Here is a 24,684-nt window from a genome sequence, read left to right as displayed (position 1 = left end):
CAATTCGAGTAGCTGTCGCAGCCCAAGACCCCTTGGTGAATTCTCTCTGCGCTAGCCAGTCCCTCACCAACTGTTAGCATACTCTTGTCTCCCAGCAGTGCCTGCAGCCCAAGCATTTGAGCAAGCTTTTTCCATGACGACTTCAGTAAGCTCCTGGGAGAGTACTCCCCCTTTAGTGTTGACTGTGGCTGAGTCTGCTTTTGACCACTTCCCTCGAGGTTAATCCAGTGCTGTTTTCTAACTATGGGTGATGCCCTTCCTCCCAACAGAAAAACAACAGCTTTCGCACGCAGATTGTGGTCCGGATGCCACTCCTGTCCTCAGTCGCTATGTTTATTGTTCACGAGAACCACAAACAGAACACGAGGTAGACAGAAAGTCTCAGCTCCATCATCACTGTTTAGACTGCGTCTTCTAGCTTCTGTCTTTGGGTCACCTGACAAGCTTTGTAAAAGGGCTGCTCACATCCAACTGTATACATAACAGCCCAGGTATCCTGTGTTTCTGAATTCAGAATTCGAAATAGAGCATTACTCCAAATTAAAACTTGATGTCAGTTAAAGACCAGTGCACATTCTGGCTGCTTCTTTGTTTAAAGAGCTGTGCAGAAGTTTGAAACTGTGAATCTGGATTAATGATTGTGACATTGGTAAACTGTATCTAAAATGTTGTACAGAATAGGTACAGGTAGTCCTGAGTTAGGTTTCTGATTTAATTACTGAGAATTGAATGTTGAAGCAGGCTTGAGGGGTCAAATAGTCTGCCCCGTTCCTATTTCTTATTGTCCTATAATTGCTTCTTTAAGTGAATCACATATTCCTGTAGGAATTTACATTAAAGCTGGAGTTGAGTTCCTTTATTAATAAAACATTTACACTGCTTTCTGTCTATCAATGCTCAGACCTAACAAAATTTCTGATTTTGTTTCAATTTCCAGCATCTGCAGTTTTTCTGTTTTTTCTTGTGATCTTTTTTACTTTTCTTTGCAAGAAAATGTCTGATGTACAAGTTGAAATAGTGTGCTCTGTATGTTCAGTTTTGTTCTTTGCTAAATGAAGAATAAATTAAGTCATTGAGTTATATCAAATACAATGTACGTTTATTTATAAGTTCAGACTTTATCATCTGTCTTACTCTCTCTCCACTTTCCCCTACTTCAGTGGCTAAAACATGCAAATATATACAGTGTACATAGATGAGTAAATTATGCATTCTTTGGAGTGGCTGTTGCTGGTGTAAACAGAACTGGAGTTTTAAAACTTGAGTTTGAAAATGCCACAGTTGAGAAGCATAGGAAACACAGAAAAAGGCTAAGTTCTCCTGGCGCTATTTGGGTGCTGATGCCCAAAAATGTGGATGAAGTGACACAGAACACATGATGTAAAATCAGAAGTGCTAATGCACTCCAACATAGTAATAATACATAAAAGGAGAATAACTGTAAGGAAAAGATCTTAAAAATAAAACAATATCTGAAGGAATTAACATTAAATGAGGCAATGTTAAATGCAGACTATCTCTATAATCTTGTAATAAAATGTGTCTTTATGACCTTGTCAGGAGTAATTTGGAAGTATCAGCAGTCTGTGCCTTTAACATGTCCAATGTAGAAGATGTTTTCTCTAAAGGGAAATATATGCAAAGTGCTACATTTGAACAATCCCATGTAAAATGGGTCAGATACAATGGACAAGTTCCAAAACCTCGCCCTGGCTCAGTGAGTATTTATAATCATTCTGTTTTCATCTTTTGGTTATTTTAAATGAAATTCAATATCTGCTTGTTTGATTTGGCCATTTTTAAATCACCTGTTCTACTTCAGTAATGACTATAAATTTACTACTTGCTGGTTTAAATCTTTCTAACTGCATTTTAACAGTGATTTGTGTGGCTTGGTTTATGTAGATGTAGAACTTAGATTAGATTTCCTACAGTGTGGAAACAGGCCCTTTGGCCCAACAAGCCCACACCGTCCCTCTGAAGAGTAACCCACCCAGACCCATTTCCCTCTGACTAATGCACCTAACACCTATGGGCAATTTAGCGTGGCCAATTCACCTGAACTGCACATCTTTGGACTGACGGAGCAAACCGGAGAACCTGGAGGAAACGCATGCAGACACTGGGAGAATGTGCAAACTCCACAGAGGCAGTCACCCATAGCTGGAATCGGACCAGGGTCCCTGGCACTGAGAGGCAGCAGTGCTAACCACAGCCATTGGGGAGCACACAGTGTCCTTAACATAGTATGTAAAAAGTTCTTAGCTTGTGATTCTGCAGCCTACAAAAAGTTTTATTTGCTGGTGAAACTTCATTAATCCTGTTCTGAGGGGATCAATAGTATAACTAATTCATAGTTATGTGCAGGCGTTGGATACTTTGATACTGTTTGGTAGCTAACATAGCTGTATCTAAAGTGTGTGCTTTAGTAAAAATTATGAGAATGTCTGGAAATAAAATATTCTAATTTTAAAACTTTTTTTTCAACCATTTCATTGGCTGGGAGCCCAGAAGGTACCAGGCCGCTCCAACTGTGCTGACTCTTCATTGAATTGAAAAGTGACTTGCACTCATTTGATGTGTGTAATAATGGTTGTTGAGTGTAGTTTTCATTATTCAAATTCTTTATCCCTTTCTAGTGTATAAACAATGAAGCGAGAGCTTTGAATATCAACAGCTCACTGATGTTGCCTGACAAAACTCTTCAGTTTGTGAAGGATCACCCTCTGTTGGCAGACCCAGTGAACCCTATTGGAAATAGACCAAAATTGGTGAAGAAGAATGCAAACTATATGCAGATTGTAGTGGACAGAGTTAGGGCACTTGATAACGACCTCTATGATGTCATGTTTGTGGGTACAGGTAAGTTTTTGTAGTAATATGGACATTAGTGACTGTTTAGTACAGGGAATCAATTACATGCTATGTTAAGGACAGGAAATAGATCTGGCATAAATTGGTTACCAGGAATTTTAGCAACCATACCTTTGGTTCCATCACTTATATAAATTGTAAAATGTTGAGGCCCCAGCTCTGATCCCTCTGGCATATTACCTGTAACATCTTGCCAACAAGGAATTGACCCATTTATGCCAACTTTGTTTCCTGAATTCACCCAATCTTCTATCCATGCTCATGTTACCCACTGCTCCATGAACTTTTTTTTCCATAATTACTGTTAATGTACTACCTTATCAAATACCTTCTGGAGATCCTAGTACAGTATATCCTTTATCTATAGCACTTTACTTCCTCAGCGAACTTCAATTAATTGTTTAAACGTCACTCCCCTTCAACAAAGCCATGTTGACTCTACCTTGTTTTTTAAGCTTTTTACAATGGTATCTTTAATAATTATTTCTAACATCTTGCCTTTGACTGATAGAAACCAGTTAGCTTAATGTGTTGTCTCCATTTTGAATAAAGGAGTTATATTTGCTGTTATCCAATTTATTGATGCCTTAACCAAATGTGTGGAATTTTGGAAAATTAAAACCAATGCATCAACTATTTCACTCGCCACTTCTTTTAAGACCCTAGGATAAATTCCAGAACTCAAGGGCTTGTTGTCTCATAGATCCAACAGTTTTTTTCAGTACCTATTTTCCCTATTTGTAATGATCAAGTTTGATCCCTAGCTTTTACTTTTTTTAGTTAATCATGAGAGGTGGTCCTCCTCTTGTTATTCTAAAATATTAAAAGTGATTGCTATTGCATCTTTATTAACCTATTTGTTAGCCTAAGTTGCTAGTTCACTTTTTAGCTACCTTTGTTTTCATGGACCCACTCTTCTCTCACTTAATGTGAATTTTACATTCAAGTTTATGTTTGCTGTTTGAAATAATTAATGAATCCTAAACTATTTTCAACCATCTGAATTTTAGTCTATATGTAGTTTAATATGTTGTCATGATCTGATTTCTTGAACTGACGTCATCCATCTCTCTCTTGTGCTAATGCTATTGTTATTTAGCAAACCCATCACTTCACCTTTTCCTAGCTTCCCGTCTTCCTGACTATTACGTACTCTTTAAAAGCCAGATCGTAATTTATGTCAACCTGCAAACCTGTCTCAGTAATGGCTATTAGGTCATAGAGTCATAGAGATGTACAGCATGGAAACAGACCCTTCGGTCCAACTTGTCCACGCCGACCAGATATCCTAACCCAATCTAGTCCCATCTGCCAGCACCCGGCCCATATCCCTCCTCTATAAGGTCACCCCTCAGCCTCCGAGGCTCCAGGGAAAACAGCCCCAGCCTGTTCAGCCTCTCCCTATAGCTCTAATCCTCCAACCCTGGCAACATCCTTGTAAATCTTTTCTGAACCCTTTCAAGTTTCACAACATCTTTCCGATAGGAAGGAGACCAGAATTGAATGCATTATTCCAACAGTGGCCTAACCAGTGTCCTGTAAAGCCGCAACATGACCTCCCAACTCCTGTACTCAATTCTCTTGACTATCCTACCTACCAGCGACTCCACTTTCAAGGTGCTATGAACGTGCACTCCAAGGTCTCTTTGTTCAGCAACATGCCCTAGGACCTTACCATTAAGTGTATAAGTCCTGCTAAGATTTGCTTTCCCAAAATGCAGCACCTCGCATTTATCTGAATTAAACTCCATCTGCATACTCATGAATTTTTATTTGCACTATCAATTAATTTCCTTTTGTTTTGCATGCTACGTGCATTCAGCTAAGCAGCCTTTAGTATTGTCCTATTTATTCTTTTTGACCTCTAGCCTCAACTGCTGATTTACTGTTTGATCTGTGCTTATCCCTTTCTGTCATGGTCTTTTTATCATTTCCATAATAGTAGCTTTTTCTCTGGCCTTTATTGTACTCTTCTGATTTCCTATAACCTCTCAAATTTGATTCCGAGCTACTTACTTCCCCAGATATGTGGTTCAGAAACCCAGCCTCCACACAATTCAGATGGTGTTGTCTCAAAAGTTCTCCTTTTGCCAATGCCCCACGAATGGGAACCCTTCTCTGTTCCACCAGTCTTTAAACTACACTTGAATTTCTTTATTTTAATTTGTCCTATGTCACTTTGCAGATGACGGGCAGTACTTCACTGATTATTACCTTTTGAGGTTTTGGTTCTTAATTTGGTGTCCAGCTTCTCGTACTGACTATGCAGAGCCTCTCTCCTAGTCCTGCCTATGCTGTTGGTGCACATGAACCACAAGGTACTGCATCCTCCCCATCCCACTGTAAATACCCCTTGAGCCCTGAGCAAATGTCCCAAGCCCTGGCACTGGGCAGATACTACAGGTTATTGGTCACTTGCTGTTTGCTGCAGAAAACAGTATTAAACCCTCTCACTTTACTATTGTTGCATTCCCTTTTGTTTCCCTGACTTGATTGCTTTCTGTACCATAGTACCATACCCAGTTATCTCATCCATCTTGTAGACCTCAACCTTAATCCATTAAACTGAACAAAATGCTGTTGGGTAGTTGGAAAGACTGAAGCTCATACACCTTTGTGTCTGGCTCACCATTCCTGCTCACGCAAAGTCACATCCTCTTTTCCCTGACACCTGAGCAAACTCCTAAGAGATGTGCCTGCTATTTGGGATAAATTGTCCAGGTAACTTTCCCTCTCCCTGATGTGTTCCAGTGTCTCTACTTCCAGCTTTTAAAATCGAAGCTGAAACCACTCAAGCCGGGTTCTCCGCTTGCCTTCCAAGCTCTGGAATTCCTTTCCTAAATCTCTAATTCTCCAATTTAAAAAAAGTTGAAAACTGATTTCTTCCTGTTCTTACATGGCTTGGTGTCAAATTTGCTTCGCTCCAATATTGCCATTCTGTCATGTGACAGTTACCAACTTAATATGAGCTAATTAGAGGTTTGTTTTAAGCGTTTATTTCGTGACTGTTAAGCTCATAAATTTGCAAATCTTCATTTGACTTGTGGTAGTCACATGTACCTAAGTACAGTGAAAAGCTTTGTTTTGTGAGCAGTACAGACAGATCACAGCAAACAAGAAAGTACAGATCATGTGCTTAGACAGAGCATGGCATACAAAGTTACAACTGCACAGGAAGTGTGCAAAGTAAGATCAGTATGATTTGAAGTTAGAGAGTCCATTCAGGAGTTTAATTACAGCAGGGACGAAACTATTAGTGCATGAGTTAAAGCTTCTGTATTTTCTGCATGATGGAAGAAGTTGGAAGAGTGTATTACCAGGTGGAAAGAAGTTTTAATATTCACAGACTTTCCATGGCAATGATAAGTGTAAATGGAGAACATAAATGGGAGGCTGGCTTCTGCGATGGTCTAGGCTGTGCACACAACTTGCTGTAGTTTCTTACCGTCCTGGGCAGTACAGTTGCCATGCCAAGACAAAATGTACTTGGATAGAATGCTTTCTGTGATGCAACTGTAAAAGTTGGTCAGGGTCATTATAGACATGCCTAATTTCCTAAGCTGCCTGAGGAAGAAGGGCGTTGTGCCTTCTTGACCATCACATCTACGTGGAGGAGCAGGGCAGATTGTCAGTTATCATTACTCCCAGGAACTTGACGCTCTCTACCCTCTCCACCTCAGTGGCATTGATGTAGATAGGGGCATGTCCTCCTCCTTTTCTTCTTGAAGTCAATATCAGTTCTTTTGTTTTGCTGACATTGAGAGAGTGTTATCGTTGCATCATGACACCGAGCACACTCTTTCCTTCCCGTTATGACACGGGGTGAACCCCTCTGCTAATTTAAATCAGCAACACAGGTAAGATTCACCCCACGCTGTAATCTGTTAAAATTCGATAGGCAAAAGTCACTATTTAAAGTAAAAATTAACAACTTTATTCTTTTAAGTCTAACAGAGAATATTAACTAACAACTATTTACAACTCCTTTCTCTTATACCCATCTTTTACCTCCCCCTCTATAATACTAGTCCCGTTTAAACAAAAATCCCGATTACGATTTCCAAAATATTATAATCACGTTTCAAAACCAGTCAGCTTTGTTGTGTTTCCTCTGTAGGTTTTTCTGTCTTCTCCACTTCATAGGATTCTACTTCACAGGTCTTTGATAGATAAGGTACCAGTTCTGCTGGCAGTCTGTACTTGTTGGTGGCTTGCTGCTCTTTGCTGCTCTGGCTAACTGTTCAAAATGTCTGATATTTATACCCCGAAACTTCGGATCATTTCATTGATTTTAATATTGTCAACATACTAAATTCAAACTTGATTGGAATGTGGTATCTTGGGGCATAATTAAGCTGATTGGCCGAATTTGAATTTATTTTGTCTCATAGTAACGCAGCTACTGTTCAACCAGATGTTACATTTAAAATTTTCCAGTACTCTGTATGCTTGCTAAGTCATTGCCAGCCTTTCAACTCTCTTAAAACTACAGTATACCTACAACCTCATAATACTGTATTCTACCTCATCATTGTTTGATATCTGGCGGTGGTGTCACCAACAAACTTGTTGATGGCGTTTGTAAGGAATTTGGCTACATAGTCATGGGAGTACACTAGGGGGCTAAGTACAGAGCGCCACAGTGAACTATGGACAAACAAAACTACAGAACATTGTTGGCAGTGGCCAAACAAGGCATGGGATGCTGCATAGAAAAATTAGTTTTCAAATCTTTTTCAAAAAATATAGTGCCTTATCACATCTCTCAAATCATTTGGGATTGAATAATGATCATATTTACTCATTAAGCTATTCAAGAAACAGTTAATTCAATTTCAAATTTATGTCTTTGACGTTGCCCATCCTCCTGGATATGCTGGAATTTCTACTGTACTTTTTGTATTTTAATTTTGTTGATTCTGCCCAAACTATAAAAACATTACCTTAATTGGTACAAAAATACTGCAGAATATACTTTTTATTGGAAAGATAAATTTTGATCTATTACTGTGCATTAAAGAAACACTTGAGCATTCAGCCATGTTAACCATAGAATAGTTTACGATAGAATTCAATGTGCTACTTGAAGCCTAAAACCTGAATAAATGGAAACCAATTTCTCTGTAATCACTGACATTATTGGCGTTCCTGGCTGATAAAGAAATAGATCTCGCTGTTATCTATTTACACTGTTTAAGACCAGTTCTCATGTGAGCTCCAAAGTGATTTTGGTTTTTTGATATATTGTAGGCACATGTACCTAAATACAGTAAAAGGGTTTGGGTGCTTGAGGCATAGAAGTTTACAGCTGCACAAGAGTTAAACAAAGCAAGATCAACATTAGATTTGAAATTAGAGAGATCCATTCAGCAGTTTAATAACCACTTCTGTATTTTCTGCCTGACGGAAGAGTTTGGAAGAGAGCATTATCGGGGTGTGAGGGATTTTTGATGTCTGCAGCCTTGCTGTGGCAAAGAGAAATATAAATGGTGGTTGGCATCCATAGTGGCTTGTGCACACAACAGTCTGTAATTTCTCACGATCCTGGGCCCCTGGGCAGAGCAGTTGCAGTACCAGGCTAGTATGCTTTCTATGGCTCATCTGTAAAAGTGAGTGAGGATCCTTCTGGACATGCCAAATTTCCTAAGTGGCCTGAAGAAAAAGAGACGTGCCTTCTTTACTGTCACATCTACATGGCAAGTCCAGGACAGCTCGTCAGTTATCATCACTCCCAGGAACCTGACACTCTCGAATCTCTCCACCTCAGCTCTGTTGATATAGATAGGGGCATGTCCTTGTCCTTTCTTCCTGAAGTCAATGATCAGTTCTTCTGTTCTTCCGACATTGAGAGAGAAGCAAGCAAAAAGCCCAGTTTCAGCTTGAGCTAGTATTAGCGTGATGACACTAGTGACATAACTCCCAGAAAAAAAAGTTAAGTATTCTTTATGTTTAACTATATATAAAATACACAGGAGGATGATCCAGCCTATAATTCTGAGGCACCTAATTGTTCAAACAAGCAACATTTGAGACACAAATAAATGTTCAAATTTTAACAAAATAGAAATCTGAAAGTTCAATTTAAAATTTAGGCTGTTACTTAAAGCAATTTCAAGTTATTACTGAAATAATAAAAATGGAAGACAGAATTAGGAAGATCAAATGTTAATATTAAATCTTGTCAAGAAATTCTGTGTTTTGGAACATGGGAACAGGAGAAAGCCTTTCAGCCCATTGAACCTTCTGTCAGTCACTTAGACCATAGCGGGTTGTCTACCTCAACATCACTTTCCTCATGCTATCTGCTTAACTGTTTGATGTAATTATTTTCAAGAAACCTATTGACTTCTGTCTTTATCATGCTCAATAATTGAGCTGCGACAGCCCACAGGCAGAGTCAATGCCCTCTGAATAAAGAAATTCCTTCTATCTCCATCTTGAATATTCTACCCCTTTTTCTTTCTGTCCTCTGGATATATGTTCACCAGCCAGGGGAAGCATCCTAGCTGCAGCCACCCATTTTTTTTTTTTAAACTACTGGACGGCACGGTGGCACAGTGGTTAGCACTGCTGCCTCACAGCGCCAGAGACCCGGGTTCAATTCCTGACTCAGGCGACTGACTGTGTGAAGTTTGCACCTAGCTGCAGCCACCCATTTTTTTTTTTAAACTACTGGAAATGCAGCCCTGGTTGTCTCAATCTCTGCTTGTAAAACAAACTAGCCACCCCAGAGATTATTCTGTGAATCTCCATTACATCCCCTCTATGGCAAATATATCCAGCTTAGATAAGGAGGCCAAAAATTCCCTTCTTAATCTATGTGCATTCCTCTTAATCATATTTTAATAAATGTCACCGTATCATGTCCATTATAATACATTCTAATATTTTCCCTAGTATTGACATCGAATAAACAGATCTTTAGTTCTTGAATAGTAAGGTTACATTTTTACTTTGCAGTCATTAGGATCCTTTACAGAATCTTTGGGATTTTGAAAGGTAACCACCACTGCATCCATATTGTAATGAACACCTCCGTCATGAGTGACATGGTAGCACTATTGCCTCACAGTACCAGGAACCAGGCTTAATTCCAGCCTTGAGCAACTGTCTGTGGAGTTTGCACGTTCTCGCCATGTCTGCGTAGGTTTCAGCCAGGTGTTCTGGTTTCTTCCCATAGGCCAAAGATGTGCAGGTTTGGTGGATTGGCAATGCTAAATTCCACCATAGTGTCCAGGGATATGTAGGCTCGATAGGTTAGCTATGTTTAATGTGGGATTACCAGAATAAGATGGAAAGCGGGCCTGGATGGGATGCTGTTCGGATTATCAGTGCAGTCGATCTGCACTGTAGGGATTTTATGATTCTATCAACACTCTGAACCAAGGGATTTAATAATTTTCAATCCAATTAACATTTGGAGTACTGCTCTATTAATATTAATTTCTTTCATTGCCATATTTTTACAAGTACCTTAGTTTGCTAGTATTTCTGGAAGATTTTCTGTATTTTCAATAATGCAGGTACCAAATGTTTTTCTGCTTTCACCGTTTCTGTTTCTTCCTGAAATCCTCTTTGATCCTTGAGGAGTCCTATTCTGTCTCTAGTTATTTTTTCTTTAATATACTTAAATAACCTCTTTGGATTCACCCTTTTTGATTCACCCTATTCTTCTCTGTGGAGACTATTTTGTGGCCCCTTTTTGTCCTCCTGATTTCCTCCTTCAAAATACGCCTGTATCCCCTATATACCTCCCTTGATCCCAGCTGCCACAATTTTGTGTGTTAGGATTGAGCCCTCCACTACCACCTGATGAAGGAGCGACGCTCCGAAGGCGAGTGTGCTTCCAATTAAACCTGTTGGACTATAACCTGGTGTTGTGTGATTTTTAACTTTGTACACCCCAGTCCAACACCGGCATCTCCAAATCTGGCTATCCATTCTATCTATGCCTCTCACCAATTTGTACATCTCTATCAAGTCACCTCTCATCCTTCTTCGCTCCAATGAGAAAAGCCCTAGCTCCCTCAACCTTCAGAAGACATGTCCTTCAGTCCAGACAGCGTACTAGTAAATCTCCTCTACACCCTCTCTAAAGCTTCCACATCCTTCCTGTAATGAGGTGACCACAACTAAGTGCAATATTCCAAGTGTAATCTAAACCAGATTTCTATAGAGCGGCAGCATAACCTCGCAGCTCTTAAACTCAATGCCCCTGCTAATGAAAGCCAAAACACCATACACCTTCTTAACAACCCTGTCAACTTGGGTGGCAACCTTGAGGGTTCTAATGGACATGGACCTCAAGATCCCTCTGTTCCTCCACACTGCCAAAAATCCTGCCTATAACCCTGTATTCTGCATTCAAATCCAACCTTCCAAAATGAATCATTTCACACTTTTCTGGGTTGAACTCCATCTGCCATTTATCAGCCCAGCTCTGCATCCTGTCAATGTCTCATTGCAACTTACAACCGTCCTCCACACTATCCACCACTCCACCAGCTTTGTATCAACAGCAAACTTATTAACCCACCCTTCCACTTCCTCATCCAAGTCATTTATAAAAATCACAAAGACCGGAGGTCACAAACAAATCCCTGCAGAACACCACTGGTCACCAAGCTCTAGACTGAATACTTTGTTTCTACTGCCATCCTCTACGGACCAGCCAATTCTATATCCAGACAACTAGATTTCTCTGTATCCCATGCCTCCTTACCTTCTGAATCAGCCTACCGTGGGGAACATTAACAAACATTGTGCTAAAATCCATGTACACCACATCCGCTGCTCTACCTTCATCAATGTGTTTTGTCACATCCTCAAAGAATTCAATAAGGTTTGTGAGGCATGACCTGCCCTTCACAAAGCCGTGCTGACTATCTCTAATCAAACTGTGTGGTTTTCCAAATAATCATAAATCCTGTCTCTCAAAATCCTCTCCAATAATTTGCCCACCACCAATGTAAGACTGGCTGGTCTGTAGTTCCCAGGATTATCCCTATTCCCTTTCTTGAACAAGGGAATAACATGTGCCACCCTCCAATCATCTGCTACTACCCCAGTGGACAGAGAGGACGCAAAGATCATCGTCAAAGGCACAGCAATCTCTTCCCTTGCTTCCTATAGTAACCTTGGTAAATCCCATCTGGCCCGGGGACTTATCTATCTTTGTTTCTCAATTTTCAGCACATCTCCTTCTTAACATCAACCTTTTGAGCATATCAGCCTGTTTCATGCTGGCCTCACAAATGGGAAATTCTCTCACAGTTATGAAAACTGAAGCAAAGTATTCATTAAGGACCTCCCCTACCACCACCTACTCCAGGCACGTGTTCCCTCTGCTATCCCTGATTGGCCCCACCCGTACTCTAGCCATCCTCTTGTTCCTGACATAAGTGCAGAATGCCTTAAGTTTTTCCTTAATCCTACATGCTAAAGCTTTTTCATGCCCCCTTCTAGCTCTCCAAATTCCATTCTTCAGTTCCTTCCTTGCTACCTTGTAAACCTCTACAGCCCTATCTGATCCTTGCCTCCTCAACCTTAAGTAAGCTTCCTCCTTCCTCTTGACTAGCTGTTCCACATCCAAAACAGTAGGGTAGGTAAATTAGACATAAAATAATGTGTGCAGTGTGGAAGCTATTTGGGAAGATTCTGAGGGATAAGATATACATGCATTTGGAAAGACAGGCTTTGATTAGCAGTAGTCAGCATGTCTTTGTGTGTGGGAGATCATGCTTCACAAATTTGTTAGCATTCTTTGAAGTGACCAGGAAGGTGGATAGGGTAGGGCAATAGATGTAGTCTTAGTGAGCCCTCTGATAAGGTTCCGCGTGGTTAGCTGCTCTAGAAAGTTAGATCGCATAGAATCCAGGGTGAGCTGGCAAATTGGATGCACAATTGGCTTAATGGTTGGAAGCGAAGGGTAATAGGGGAAGGATGCTTGTCAGACTGGAGGCCTGCTACTAGTGGATTGCCTCAGGGGTCGGTGCTGATCACATTACTGTTTGTTATCTATATCAATAATTTGGATAAGAACGTGCAAGGCATGATTAGTAAGTTTGCAGATATTAAAGTAGGCAGTGTCATGGTCAATGAGGAATGTTATCAGAAATTGTAACAGGACCTTGATCAGCTTGGGAAGTGGGCCAAGAAATGGTAAATGGAGTTTAATACAGATAAGTGTAAGGTCTTACATTTTGGAAATTCAAATCAAGGTCGGAGTTTTATGGTGAATGGTAGACCCTTAAGGAGTGTAGTGGAACAGAGAGACCTTAGAATTCAGGTGCACGGTTCTCTGAAAGTGGAGTCACAGGTAGACAGGGCAGGGAAGAAGGCATTTGGCACACTAGCCTTCGCCAGTCAGGGCACTGAGTTTGGAAATTGGGACGTTATGTTGCAATTGTATGGGATGTTGGTGAGGCTGCACTTAGTGTATTGTGTTCAGTTTTGGTCACTTTGCTACAGAAAGAATGATATTAAACTGGAAAGATTGCAGAAGAAATTTACAATGATGTTTCTAGGACTCAATGGTCTGAGTTATAGGGAAAGGTGAGACATGCTAGGGCTCTTTTCATTAGAATATAGGAGACTGGGGGGGGGGGGAGATCAAGGACTAGAGGGCATCAGTTTAAGGTTAAGCGGAAAGAATAAAAGGGAACCTGAGGGGCAACTCTTTTGCACAGAGGGTGGTATGCATGTAGAATGTTACAGAGCAGTACAAGGTCTTCGGCCCTTGATGTTGCGCTGACTGTGAAAGTAATCTGATGCCCATCTAACTTACACTGTTCCATTATTATCCATATGTATGTCCAATGCCTATTTAAATGCCCTTAATGTCGGTGAGTCTACTACAGTTGCAGGCAGGCCGTTCCACACCCTTACTACTCTGAGTGAAGAAACGACCCCAATATCTGTCCTAAATCTATCACCCCTCAATTTAAAGCTATGTCCCCTCATGTTCGCTTTCACCATACCAGGAAAAAGGCTCTCACTGTCCACCCTATCTAACCCTCTGATTATCTTATACGTCTCGATTAAGTCATCTCTTAACCTTCTTCTCTCCAATGCAAACAGCCTCCGTTCCCTCAGCCTTTCCTCGTAGGACCTTCCTTCCATACCAAGCAACATCCTAGTAAATCTCCTCTAAACCCTTTTCAAAGTTTCCACATCCTTCCGAGAATTCGGTGACCAGAACTGCATGCAAGACACCAGGTGCAGCCTTACCAGTGTCTTGTACAGCTGAAGCATGACCTTTATGGCCCCTACCAATAAATGCCAACACACCATATGCCTTCTTAACAGCCCTATTAACCTGGGTAGCAATTTTCAGGGATTTGGAATTAGCTACCAGTAGGAGTTGTTGAGCTGGGTACATTTAACAATATTTAAAAGGCATTTGGACAAATACATGGATAGGAAAGGTTTAGAAGGATATGCAGGGAAATGGGTTGAGCGTGGATGGACACTTTGGTCAGCGTGGACCAGTTTGGGCCGAAGGGGCTGTCTCCGTGCTATAGGACTCTGATTGTATAACACCTTTCATTACCTCAATGCCTTGAAGTAATTTACAGCCAAAATAATTGCTTTTGAATTGTTAGTACTGTTGTAATTTAGGAAACATAGCAATTTCTACACTGCAAACTCAGATGCAATTTTGAAAAGTTAAGAGTTAAGTATTGGCCTTGGGAGGTAGAACATAGAATATTACAGCACAGTACAGACCCTTTGGCCCTCGATGATGCGCCGACCTGTCGAACCAATCTCCAGCCCATCTATCCTGCACTACTCCATTTTCATCCGTAAGTTTATCCAATGACCATTTACATGCCCTTAAATGCCTCTTCTAAATACAGCCATTAGGCAAACAGAACCTTTGATTAACGTGATTTAAATGAAGGCAGTCCATCAGTAATGCTCTGATTTTGTTATGTACTGTAGTGTGTTACCTTGCAGTTTAAATTTACCCTTAAATTTATGTGGAGGATCCTAAGCTGATGCTTTCCACCATCACAGCATGCAAGCTGACTTTCTTTAATTATGGTGCCTGGAAACCAAATACATGATGCCAAAGCAAACATTCAAGGCTATATTTTCTACTATTAGATATTGTCACTGGTTGATTGGCCAAATTCTAGGATCCAAAGGATCTCTGAATAGGAGTGGAAAGGATTTTGTGAAGGATAAGTTGGTACTCTGAATTTGCATGTCCCAGCAGTTGACATTGGCCAGCCCCAAGTTAAAGAGATCTCACTCTTCTGCTTGTTTTTCAAAAAGGTTCCGTCCACCTTGGGCTCACCAAGCAGTAAACTCAAAAAATGCCAACAGAGAGAGGATTAATTAATATTGCTATCCAGCCTCCCCCAGTTCCTGAACATACCTGTTTGTTCAAAGAAATTGCAAAGATATTTTTAAAAGGCCAGGAATAGATGATGTGCCAATTCTAATGCTGTAACACTTAAAATGCTAGGTTTTATTTACAGATAGTAAAATTGATTTTCTAAAATGTACATTGTTTTTCAGACAAAGGATTATTGCACAAAGCAATTAACTATGGTAATGAAATGCATATAATTGAAGAAGTCCAGATTTTCCCTGACTCTGAGCCTGTGCAGACATTGCTCTTGTCCAAAGAGGTAAGTGTAAACTTAATTTTTATAATCTTCTTGAGACAATCATATCATTAAATTAGTGACGATAATCTGGTGCAGTGAATAATCTGAGTTTCCTTGTTATCATACTTCAAGAGCATATTACGGTGCTAATTTGCATGATTGCTTGGTGAATCTCTCCTGCCAATATTTCTTTGGACGAATCTTTCATTGAATGTATTCATGTCATGTTTCCCTGTCACTTTCAGCTGGACCACTATTGAACTCCATTTTTCTCCATTATGGTCTATTACAAAGACGCTTGCCAACAGAAATCAATCATTCACCAGTTGAAAGGTTCATTGACCTAGGCTCACCAATTAAGGTGGGATGACTAGACACACACTACCTATATTTTTTAAGACGAACTGCTTCCTGACTTTGCTTCTGAATGGCCAAGTTCTAATTTTAATTTAAAAATATGCCTCATTCTTTTCTACTCATTTTTCCCAATGCTTCCAATTATCTGCCCTTCTAAAAGTGGTGACTCATGACAAGAGTGTGATTTTATGATCATGTCACTGATATCCCTTCAATACCAAGACCCAAATTGCTCTTATTTGTGAATATGTCATGTGAATATTCTCATTGAAGTCCAATTGAAAACCTGTTCTTCATATATGTCGTAGGCATCTATAATGGTCACAGCATCACCCCAGTTGAGATCAACTAATTTAGTGTTGTCTTGTGGTCAAACTGGAAGGTTTATTGACCATCATAGTACAATGCAAGGTACAGTTTGAACTGTTGGGGTATCCTGATGATCTTAGGTTGTAATATCTTGCCATGTTATGATTGCTGTTAGGAAAATCTTGGAATCTGAGCTTTGCAATTTTGAGGAAAGGATAGAGGACAGTAAATCTACCTACTTTTAATGTTGGTCAAAGGACCTAGATCTGTTCTTCACCAAAGTCTTTAAGGTCACATCCACTTGTGCCGCAGGACTTGTTGTAATTCTGACCAACAATGGAAGCAGCCAGGAAGCTGTTGTTGAATTAAAAATTTTCTTTCAAATCTAAGTGTTGCCCTCTATCTGCTTCGTATTTATTTTGGGAATGTGATTGACATTACACTAAATGCTAAAGGAGCATTGAGTCATTCAGACCTTTGAGACTGAAGTCATATGGCCAAATTATGGCAGATGAAGAACATTGGGTCATCAATCAGGCAGTTACTTTTCTGATGCGACAAATTGCCTGATTTACTGCATCAAGTTTCACAACTTGCTGTGGTAGGATTTCACTTCAGGATTTCAGTATTGCTGGTCCAGTATTAGAGTTACTTGGATACTGTACTTGTGTTGAAATCTCTGAATCCCACATTGCATAAAACTGGTCCTCAGTTCTTCTTTCTGTATTACTGTCAGCAATCTCATAACTGTTGCAATTCCAGTAAGAAGTGTTATTATATCTATTTTGTTTTTAAAATTGCTCATTATTACTTGGGAAGCTTATTCTTGACCTGTTTAATTCAAGAGAATGTTACCTTGGTGCACTGAAGCACATTTTCCAACCAATGATGGCTGGAGGCCCTCACATTTGCCTGTTCTTTCCTGTGTGTATTTTTTCCTCCATTAACGTGGCATTTCTCAATACAGTTATGTTGGATATGAATGACATCTACACTCCAGATCATAACAGAAGCAGAGCCATTCCAAGTCTGAAAATTCTTTGCATATGGGAAATTCATCACATATCCCTACATGCAGTGGGATCCTCAATCCCACAACGTCCATTTTATTCTACTTTTTAATGCGATTTGAGTGTTGTTGACTAGGTTGGCGTTTATTATCCATCCTAAATGATCTTCGAGAAGCTAGTATTGAGCTGCCTTTTTGAACTGTAGCAGTCCTTGTGGTGTAGGTACTTTATAATGTTAAAGAAAGTTCAGCATTTTGACCCAGTGATGATGATCAGACAGTGATATATTTCCTAATCAGTGTGGCTTGTGACTTAGAATGGAACCTTCACATGATAGTGTTTACTCAATGTCCTTATTCTTCTCAACAGTAGATGTTGTGGGTTTGAAAGGTTTTAAAGGAACCTTTCGTAGTTGCTTCAGTGTGTTGAAACCATGTATTCATTAGTTTGGATGGTAATTTTTAAGTGGTGGTGAATGGACCACGAATTGAACAACCTTCTTTTCCTTGGATCATGTGAAACTTGTTGAGTGCTGTTGTAGCTTCACTTAACCATATATGGACAGATTTCTATCACCCTCCTGGTTTGTGCCTTTCAACGGTAAGAAAGCTAGGAAGTTAGTCACATATTATAGAATATCCACTCACAGACTTGCTCTTGTAACTGCAGTGTATATATTGCTTGTTCAATTCCACTTTTGATCAATGGTGATCCCTTGGATGTTGATGACTGCTTCAGTGATGGTATTGCTGTTAAAAATCAAGACAGAATAACTAATTTCTCTAACATTTTGGGAATAGCCATTTCTTTTTCTGTGTAGCATGGACAGTATATCTTTCTGATCACACATATTCTCCAAGTCTTTCTACATGTAGGCATGGACTGTTTTAAATGAACTGGGCACTGTGGAATAATCAAAGGGAAGTTCATTGATGAAGTAATAGGTGGACGTTGGACAGAACCCTAAGGAACTCCTGCAATGACTTTTGTGGAATTGTCATGGATGATTTGAAATAGCCACAGACATTATCCTCTGGCCTAAACATGATTCAGCCAATGGATGTTTTTTCTGTTATTTCCGTTCAATTTTAATACAGCTCATTGATAGTTGATCAAGTGCTAACTTAACATTAAGGGCAGAAATAGAGTTATAGCTTGAAAATGGATCCTTTGGTCCAACCACTCCATGTCGACTGTACTCCTCCCAAACTAAACTAGTCTCACCTGCCTTTGCTTGGCCCATATCACCCCCTGCCTCAAACCATACTTATTAAAGTATTTATCCAATGTCTTTTAAAGTTGTAATTGTACCTGCATCCACCATTTTCTCTGGCAGTTCATTCCACACATGAACCACCCTTTTCTTTCTCCTCTCACCTCCTTTATTTTGGATCCTTTGAAATGCAATAAAGCAATAATGCTCAACTTGGACATATTCAGGAATAGGAATTTTGCTGAGAGATTTTGAATTTGATTTTTAGCATTCCATGCTACTTTGATCTTTGCCAGTAACTTTTAGTATGATTGTACTTGATAGTATTCATACTCTTTGCAGCTTAAAAACACAACTTTAATTTAATCTGTTTAGTGATATCAATTAATTATTTGACTTTTCACTTGTAGGACAAAAAGTATCTTTATGCAGGGTCTCATTCTGGTGTTGTTCAAGCCCCTGTTGCTTTTTGTGAAAAGTATAAAACCTGCACGGATTGCATTTTGGCAAGAGATCCCTATTGTGCTTGGAACACCGGAAACAAAAGTTGTGACTGGATTACGAATAATCATACCAATAAGAGGTCTGTGTATTCAACACAAAATGTATTTAAATTTGTAGAGCTATTTTATTAATTTGTGGAGTTTCTTAAGGTGTCAGTGTTCAGCTTTAATGTCCTGCAGTGCAATCTTTGTATGACACTATTATCAGGCACGAAAGATGTGTTGCTGGAAAAGCGCAGCAGGTCAGACAGCATCAAAGGAGCAGGAGAATCGACGTTTCGGGCATAAGCCTGAAGCAACACATTTTTCAGCTCTTATCTCCAGCATCTGCTGTCCTCACTTTCTCCCTCCATTATTATCAGGCAGCAAAATTGGTGAAGTAATATGCAAATGGTAAACTCAAGAGTCACTTTACTACTTGTCTACTGCTGACAGATTCAGGTGTTCATGCTCCTTGAAAGTGGAGTCACACGTAGATAGGATAGTAAAGAAGGCGTTTGGCATGCTTTCCTTTATTGGTCAGAGTATCGAGTAGAGGAGTTAGGAGGTCATGTTGCGGCTGTACAGGACGTTGGTTAGGCCACTTTTGAAATATTGCATGCAATTTTGGGCTCCTTCCTATCAGAAAGATGTTGTGAAACTTGAAAGGGTTCAGAAAAAAGCATGGCCAATTCACCTGACCTGCACATTTTTGGACTGTGGGAGGAAACCAGAGCACCCAGAGGAAACCCACGCAGACACTGGGAGAATGTGCAAACTCCACGCAATACAGGACATTGGTTAGGCCACTTTTGAAATATTGCGTGCAATTTTGGGCTCCTTCCTATCGGAAAGATGTTGTGAAACTTGAAAGGGTTCAGAAAAAAACATGACCAATTCACCTGACCTGCACATTTTTGGACTGTGGGAGGAAACCAGAGCACCCAGAGGAAACCCACGCAGACACTAGGAGAATGTGCAAACTCCACGCAACAGTTGCCTGAGGTAGGAAATGAACCCGGGTCTCTGGCGCTGTGAGGCAGCAGTGCTAACCACTGTGTCACCGTGCCGCTCACAAAGTTCTAGGCTTTAAAGTGGTATCATGACTTCTATCCCGTAGTGTTGGGTCAATGGGTAAATGTAGGGGAATGGGTCGGGTGGGTTGTGCTTCGGCAGGTCAGCATGGACTTGTTGGGCCGAAGGGCCTGTTTCCACACTGTTAAGTAATCTAATCTAATCTAGAAAAAAGATTCACAACGACATTGCCAGAGTTTGAGCTATAGAGAGAGGTTGATTAGACTGGGGCTGTTTTCCCTCGAGTGTCGGAGACTGAAGTGTGACCTTCTAGAGATTTATAAATCATGAGGGGTTTGGATAGGATAAATAGACGATGTATTTTTCCTGGGGTGGGGGAGTCCAGAACTAGAGGGCATAGGTTTAGGGTGAGAGGGGAAAGATATAGAAGAGACCTAGGGGGCAACTTTTTCACGCAGAGGGTGGTACATGTATGCAATGAGCTGCCAGAGAAGAGGCTGGTACAATTGCAACATTTAAAAGGCATCTGGATGGGTATATGAATAGGAAGGGTTTGGAGGGATTTGGGCCGGGTACTGGCAGGTGGGATTAGATTGGGTTGGGATATCTGGTTGGCATTGAAGAGTTGAACCGAAGGGTCTGCTTCCCTTCTCTACATCTCTATGACTGTATGACTTTTGGATATATTTGAAATACCGGTTATCTAACATTCAACTTTATCCATCCCAGAGCCACTACCTAGTTGATGATAAATCAAAATTGTTTTGTGGACTTAATCTCAATTATAAGATTTTTAAGTCATTATAATGTTGCAAAATGAGTGTTTTTAGTATTAAAAAGATCATTTGAATTAAGTGACTTTGAAGCAGGAGAGACAGGTGAATTATGCAATGTGTTTTTGCTCTTTTCATAATGGGTTTTTAGTTTGCATTTAAGATACAATTGCTTGTTTTTTTTCTCTGATGCAAAAATCCTTTTGTTTGTTTTGCATTATTAATCATTTTTCTCAACCTAAACCTGGATGGATGTTGAATCTACCTGAACCTGCATTTTCATTGCTGAAGGTAGTTTTCACTGCTGCTGCATAAATACTAAGTGTGCATGATCAAAGCCCAGCTTATTGACCTTCCCCTGCAGTTACAGTCAATAATAAACTGCTTCATACAAATTTAGACTGCAGACGAATTTAGCATGGAAATGTGGCAAAAGACACATTTTGGTAAAAGGAAAATGGAGAGTCAATACAAAGTCAAGGGCACAATTCTAAAGGGTATGCAGGAATAGCGAGACCTTGGTGTGTATATATGCATATGTTATCAAAGGTGACAAGTTAGGTAGAGAGGTATTAAAGCAAAGAGTATTCTAGTCTTCGTTAATGGCAACATAGAGAATGAAACATGAGGCTAAACTAATGCAGGACAAAATGATTAGACTTCAACTGGAATATTCTTTTCTGGGTGTGACACTGCAGAAATGTAGCGGAGTGACTGCAGAAGTTTTTTATGAGAATGGTTTCGGGGTTAAAAACCTTCAGTTATAAAAATAGATGGAGGAAGTTTGGACGGTTTTCCTCTAAGAGGAGAAGGCTGAGGAGAGATTTGATAGAAACCTTCAAAATGATGAGTAGGTAGGAAGAGTCACTTTATGCTTATAAAGGATTGCAAGCCAGAGGATACAATTTAATCTTTCTTAATGTGAGTGCTTCGTGTTTGAAATGCATTGTCTGGAAGTGCAGTGAAGATGGGGTCAATTGTCAGATTCAAGATAGCATAGGATGATCATTTAAAGAGAAACAATGTGCAGTTTGAAAGGGAAAATGCAGGAATTTGGCACTAAGTTAAAAATTCTCATAAAGCCAGTGCAGACCCAATGGGCTAAATTACCTCCTATGCTGTAACAATTCTATGATTTTGTGACTGTGAATATTGTAATTTCACACAAGCAGAATGATATTATCTGCAGTACCCTGTCCTCCACTGGATCCTAATTTGGACCTGAAACTCTTCAGTGTTCTCCTGCCTGGTTGGTTCAACAGGAGCAGAGGCAATCCATAAACCTCTGGATTTGTTAAGACGTTTTTGAGCAGAAGTTAAATGTTCAGTCTATCTACCAGCTCTAAATAAAAGGCGAAAATCTCCTCCTGACATAGATGGTCGTCAATTATGTTTTCTTCTTACTTAAATTATTAAGTGTTCGCTATGGTTCAGTCAATAGTCATCTCTCTCTCCATTTGATCAAATGGTGTGGAATCAAATCCACACCAGAGACTTCAACACATAACCTAGACGAATACCTCTAGAACAATACAGAGGGAATGCTGATGCTATTGTGGTTTTTTGGATTATGCACTTTTTTAAATTGATACGATACCTTTTTCCCTTCTAGGTAGATGTGAAAGATTCAGGAACGTTTTTTAAAGAAAGGCAGGGGGCTTTTGCTGTTAGCCAGACAATATTTACTCCTCAACCAAAATCACAAAACAGGCCATCTAGTCATTGTCATTTCCTGTTTGTGGGATCCTGTTGTGTGCTAATTAGCTGAAGCACTTTGCAGCTCACAACAGTAACTATATTTCCAAAGTACTGAGTTGGCAGTGCTTTGGGATGTCTTGTGATTGCGAAAGGCATTCTATAAATGTTTGTTTTTATTTGAATATAAATGTGAAGCCCAAGAAAGTAAAGGCTTTGGCACGTGACATGCTGGATGAAAGACTTGATAATTGTAGGTTGTATAGATATATTTTTTTCTACTTTCTTCCCTAAATATTACAACCAGATATCAGTAGTTAGCAACTACTAATGATTGATCTGAATTATTTTCTTTCCACAGCAGTTTGATACAGAGCCTGAATGGATTTGCAATTCCTTGCAGAGCTGAAGATGGTATGTGGACAAATTTTGATGTTCATAATGAAAGGATTCTCCTAATCAATCTGTTCAGAGATGTTATTACACACCTCTGGAGCAGGTGGGACCTGAACCTGGGTTTTCTACGTCAGAGTTAGAAATGCTACCATTGAACAGCAAGAGCCCGATGCTCATGACGAATATCTTTCAATTACTGATGAGTTCTGGAGTCATCAGTAATAGTGATACTTAACATACTAGATATTTTCCAATCAACCTGTCCAGACAAGTTATCACATGCCTCTAGAGCATATGCAGCTTGAACCCAGATTTCCATCTGTTGTGGCAGTTTGCTCAAATCTCTGGATGACTAGTCCAACAATAGTACACTATTCTCTCAGCTCCCCACTTACTGCTCATAATGAATGATATTTTTAATCTTGCTGTTCGGATATGTTATGACCCACCTCTGGAGCAGGGTCGTGAAAGCAGGTCTCTCTGTTTCAAATGTAGGGATACTTCCATTGCCCCACTAGAGCCCACTATTGCTAATGAAGAACTTATTTTAAAATCCGCCTGATCAGTGATATTATTTTACACCTCGGGAGCAGGTGGGACTTGAACGCAGGCCTCCTTATCCAGAGGTAGGGACACTAATATATTCTACAAGAGTTCTATTGCTCATGAAGAACTGCATGTCTTTTCATTGGCACCAGCTAGACAGATCAGATGGTAATGTGCCAGTGAAATTGATGCCAGCAGCCAGATTAGCTTTTCACCAATATTTTTGCAAAACATTCTAGAAGTCTGCATTTAGATATCTGACAGATTAAGTCTTTGTGTTCCAAAAAAAAAGTCTTACGAATGAATCAGTTTGTATCATTGATCTTGTGCATCAAAAGCTAGATGATCTGGATGATCTGCATCTGTATTGACTGTGACAAACCAATCATGTATAGAGCAGCACCCTAAATGAAAATTACATTTAGGTAAGAGCAGAAAATTCTGATGTTGCAATGATGTGAAACCCTGGAGCATTAGAATAATGTGTCTATATGAGATTGTCAGTCAACATATTAAATTGCTTCTGTTTTTGTAGTGAAGATTCACCTGCGGTGCTGTTCAGAAGTAAATTGTAAAATTTTGACCCAGCAACTGTTAAAGAATGGCAATAAAGTTTGAGACAGAATGGTGTCAGGCTTGGAGGGGAATTTTCAGGTTGTAGTGTGCCAATGAGCATGGTATCCATGCTGTATCTGTTGGAAAGTTGTGGGTTTGGAATCTGCTGACTAAGGTTTGTTGAGTTGCTACAGTGTATCTTGTAAATGCACCTCTGCAGTATAAAGGGACCTTGATGAGATGGGCCAATCAGCCAAGGAGTGACAAATGGAGTTGAGATGTTAGTAAGGCAAACCAAGGCAGGATTTACACAGCTAATGGTAGGGCCCTGGGGGAGTGTTGCTGAACAAAGACCTCGAAAGGTGCAGCTCCTTGAAAGTCGATTCACAAGTAGACAAGAGTTTACATTTGAGATGCCATGTTTCAGCTGTACAGAACATTGGTGAGGCCACTTTTAGAATAATGCATACAATGCTGGTCCCTCTGTAGGAAGAATGATGATAAACTTGAGAGGACGCAGAAAATATTTACCAGGATGTTGCTGGTACTGGAGGGATTAAGCTATAGGGAGAGGCTCTGGATTAGTGGTGCTGGAAGAGCACAGCAGTTCAGGTAGCATCCAAGGAGCTTCGAAATCGACATTTCGGGCAAAAGCCCTTCATCAGGAATAAAGGCAGTGAGCCTGAAGCGTGGAGAGATAAGCTAGAGGGGGGTGGGGGTGGGGAGAAAGTAGCATAGAGTACAATGGGTGAGTGGGGGAGGGGATGAAGGTGATAGGTCAGGGAGGAGAGGGTGGAGTGGATAGGTGGAAAAGGAGATAGG

General features: G+C 40.1%; 1 protein-coding gene across 6 annotated transcripts in view; it reads left to right on the top strand.

Moving 5' to 3' along the window:
• Positions 1–24,684, top strand: part of LOC122561773 (semaphorin-4D-like) — a 217,384-nt gene that overhangs the window by 184,691 nt on the left and 8,009 nt on the right. For 5 of the 6 annotated variants that reach the window (XM_043713910.1, XM_043713930.1, XM_043713907.1 and 2 more), the window contains 5 exons: positions 1,561–1,717; positions 2,640–2,862; positions 15,400–15,512; positions 18,791–18,963; positions 22,727–22,779. In XM_043713910.1, coding sequence (XP_043569845.1) covers positions 1,561–1,717; positions 2,640–2,862; positions 15,400–15,512; positions 18,791–18,963; positions 22,727–22,779 — 719 coding nt within the window. The remainder of the gene's footprint in view (positions 1–1,560; positions 1,718–2,639; positions 2,863–15,399; positions 15,513–18,790; positions 18,964–22,726; positions 22,780–24,684) is intronic. The other variant, XM_043713948.1, reaches the window with a different exon arrangement.

The sequence above is a fragment of the Chiloscyllium plagiosum genome, chromosome 2 (assembly GCF_004010195.1).
Source record: "Chiloscyllium plagiosum isolate BGI_BamShark_2017 chromosome 2, ASM401019v2, whole genome shotgun sequence".
Classification (NCBI taxonomy): domain Eukaryota; kingdom Metazoa; phylum Chordata; class Chondrichthyes; order Orectolobiformes; family Hemiscylliidae; genus Chiloscyllium; species Chiloscyllium plagiosum.
The sequence above is the reverse complement of the archived record's forward strand: the minus strand, read 5'-3'. Positions and strand labels throughout refer to the sequence as shown.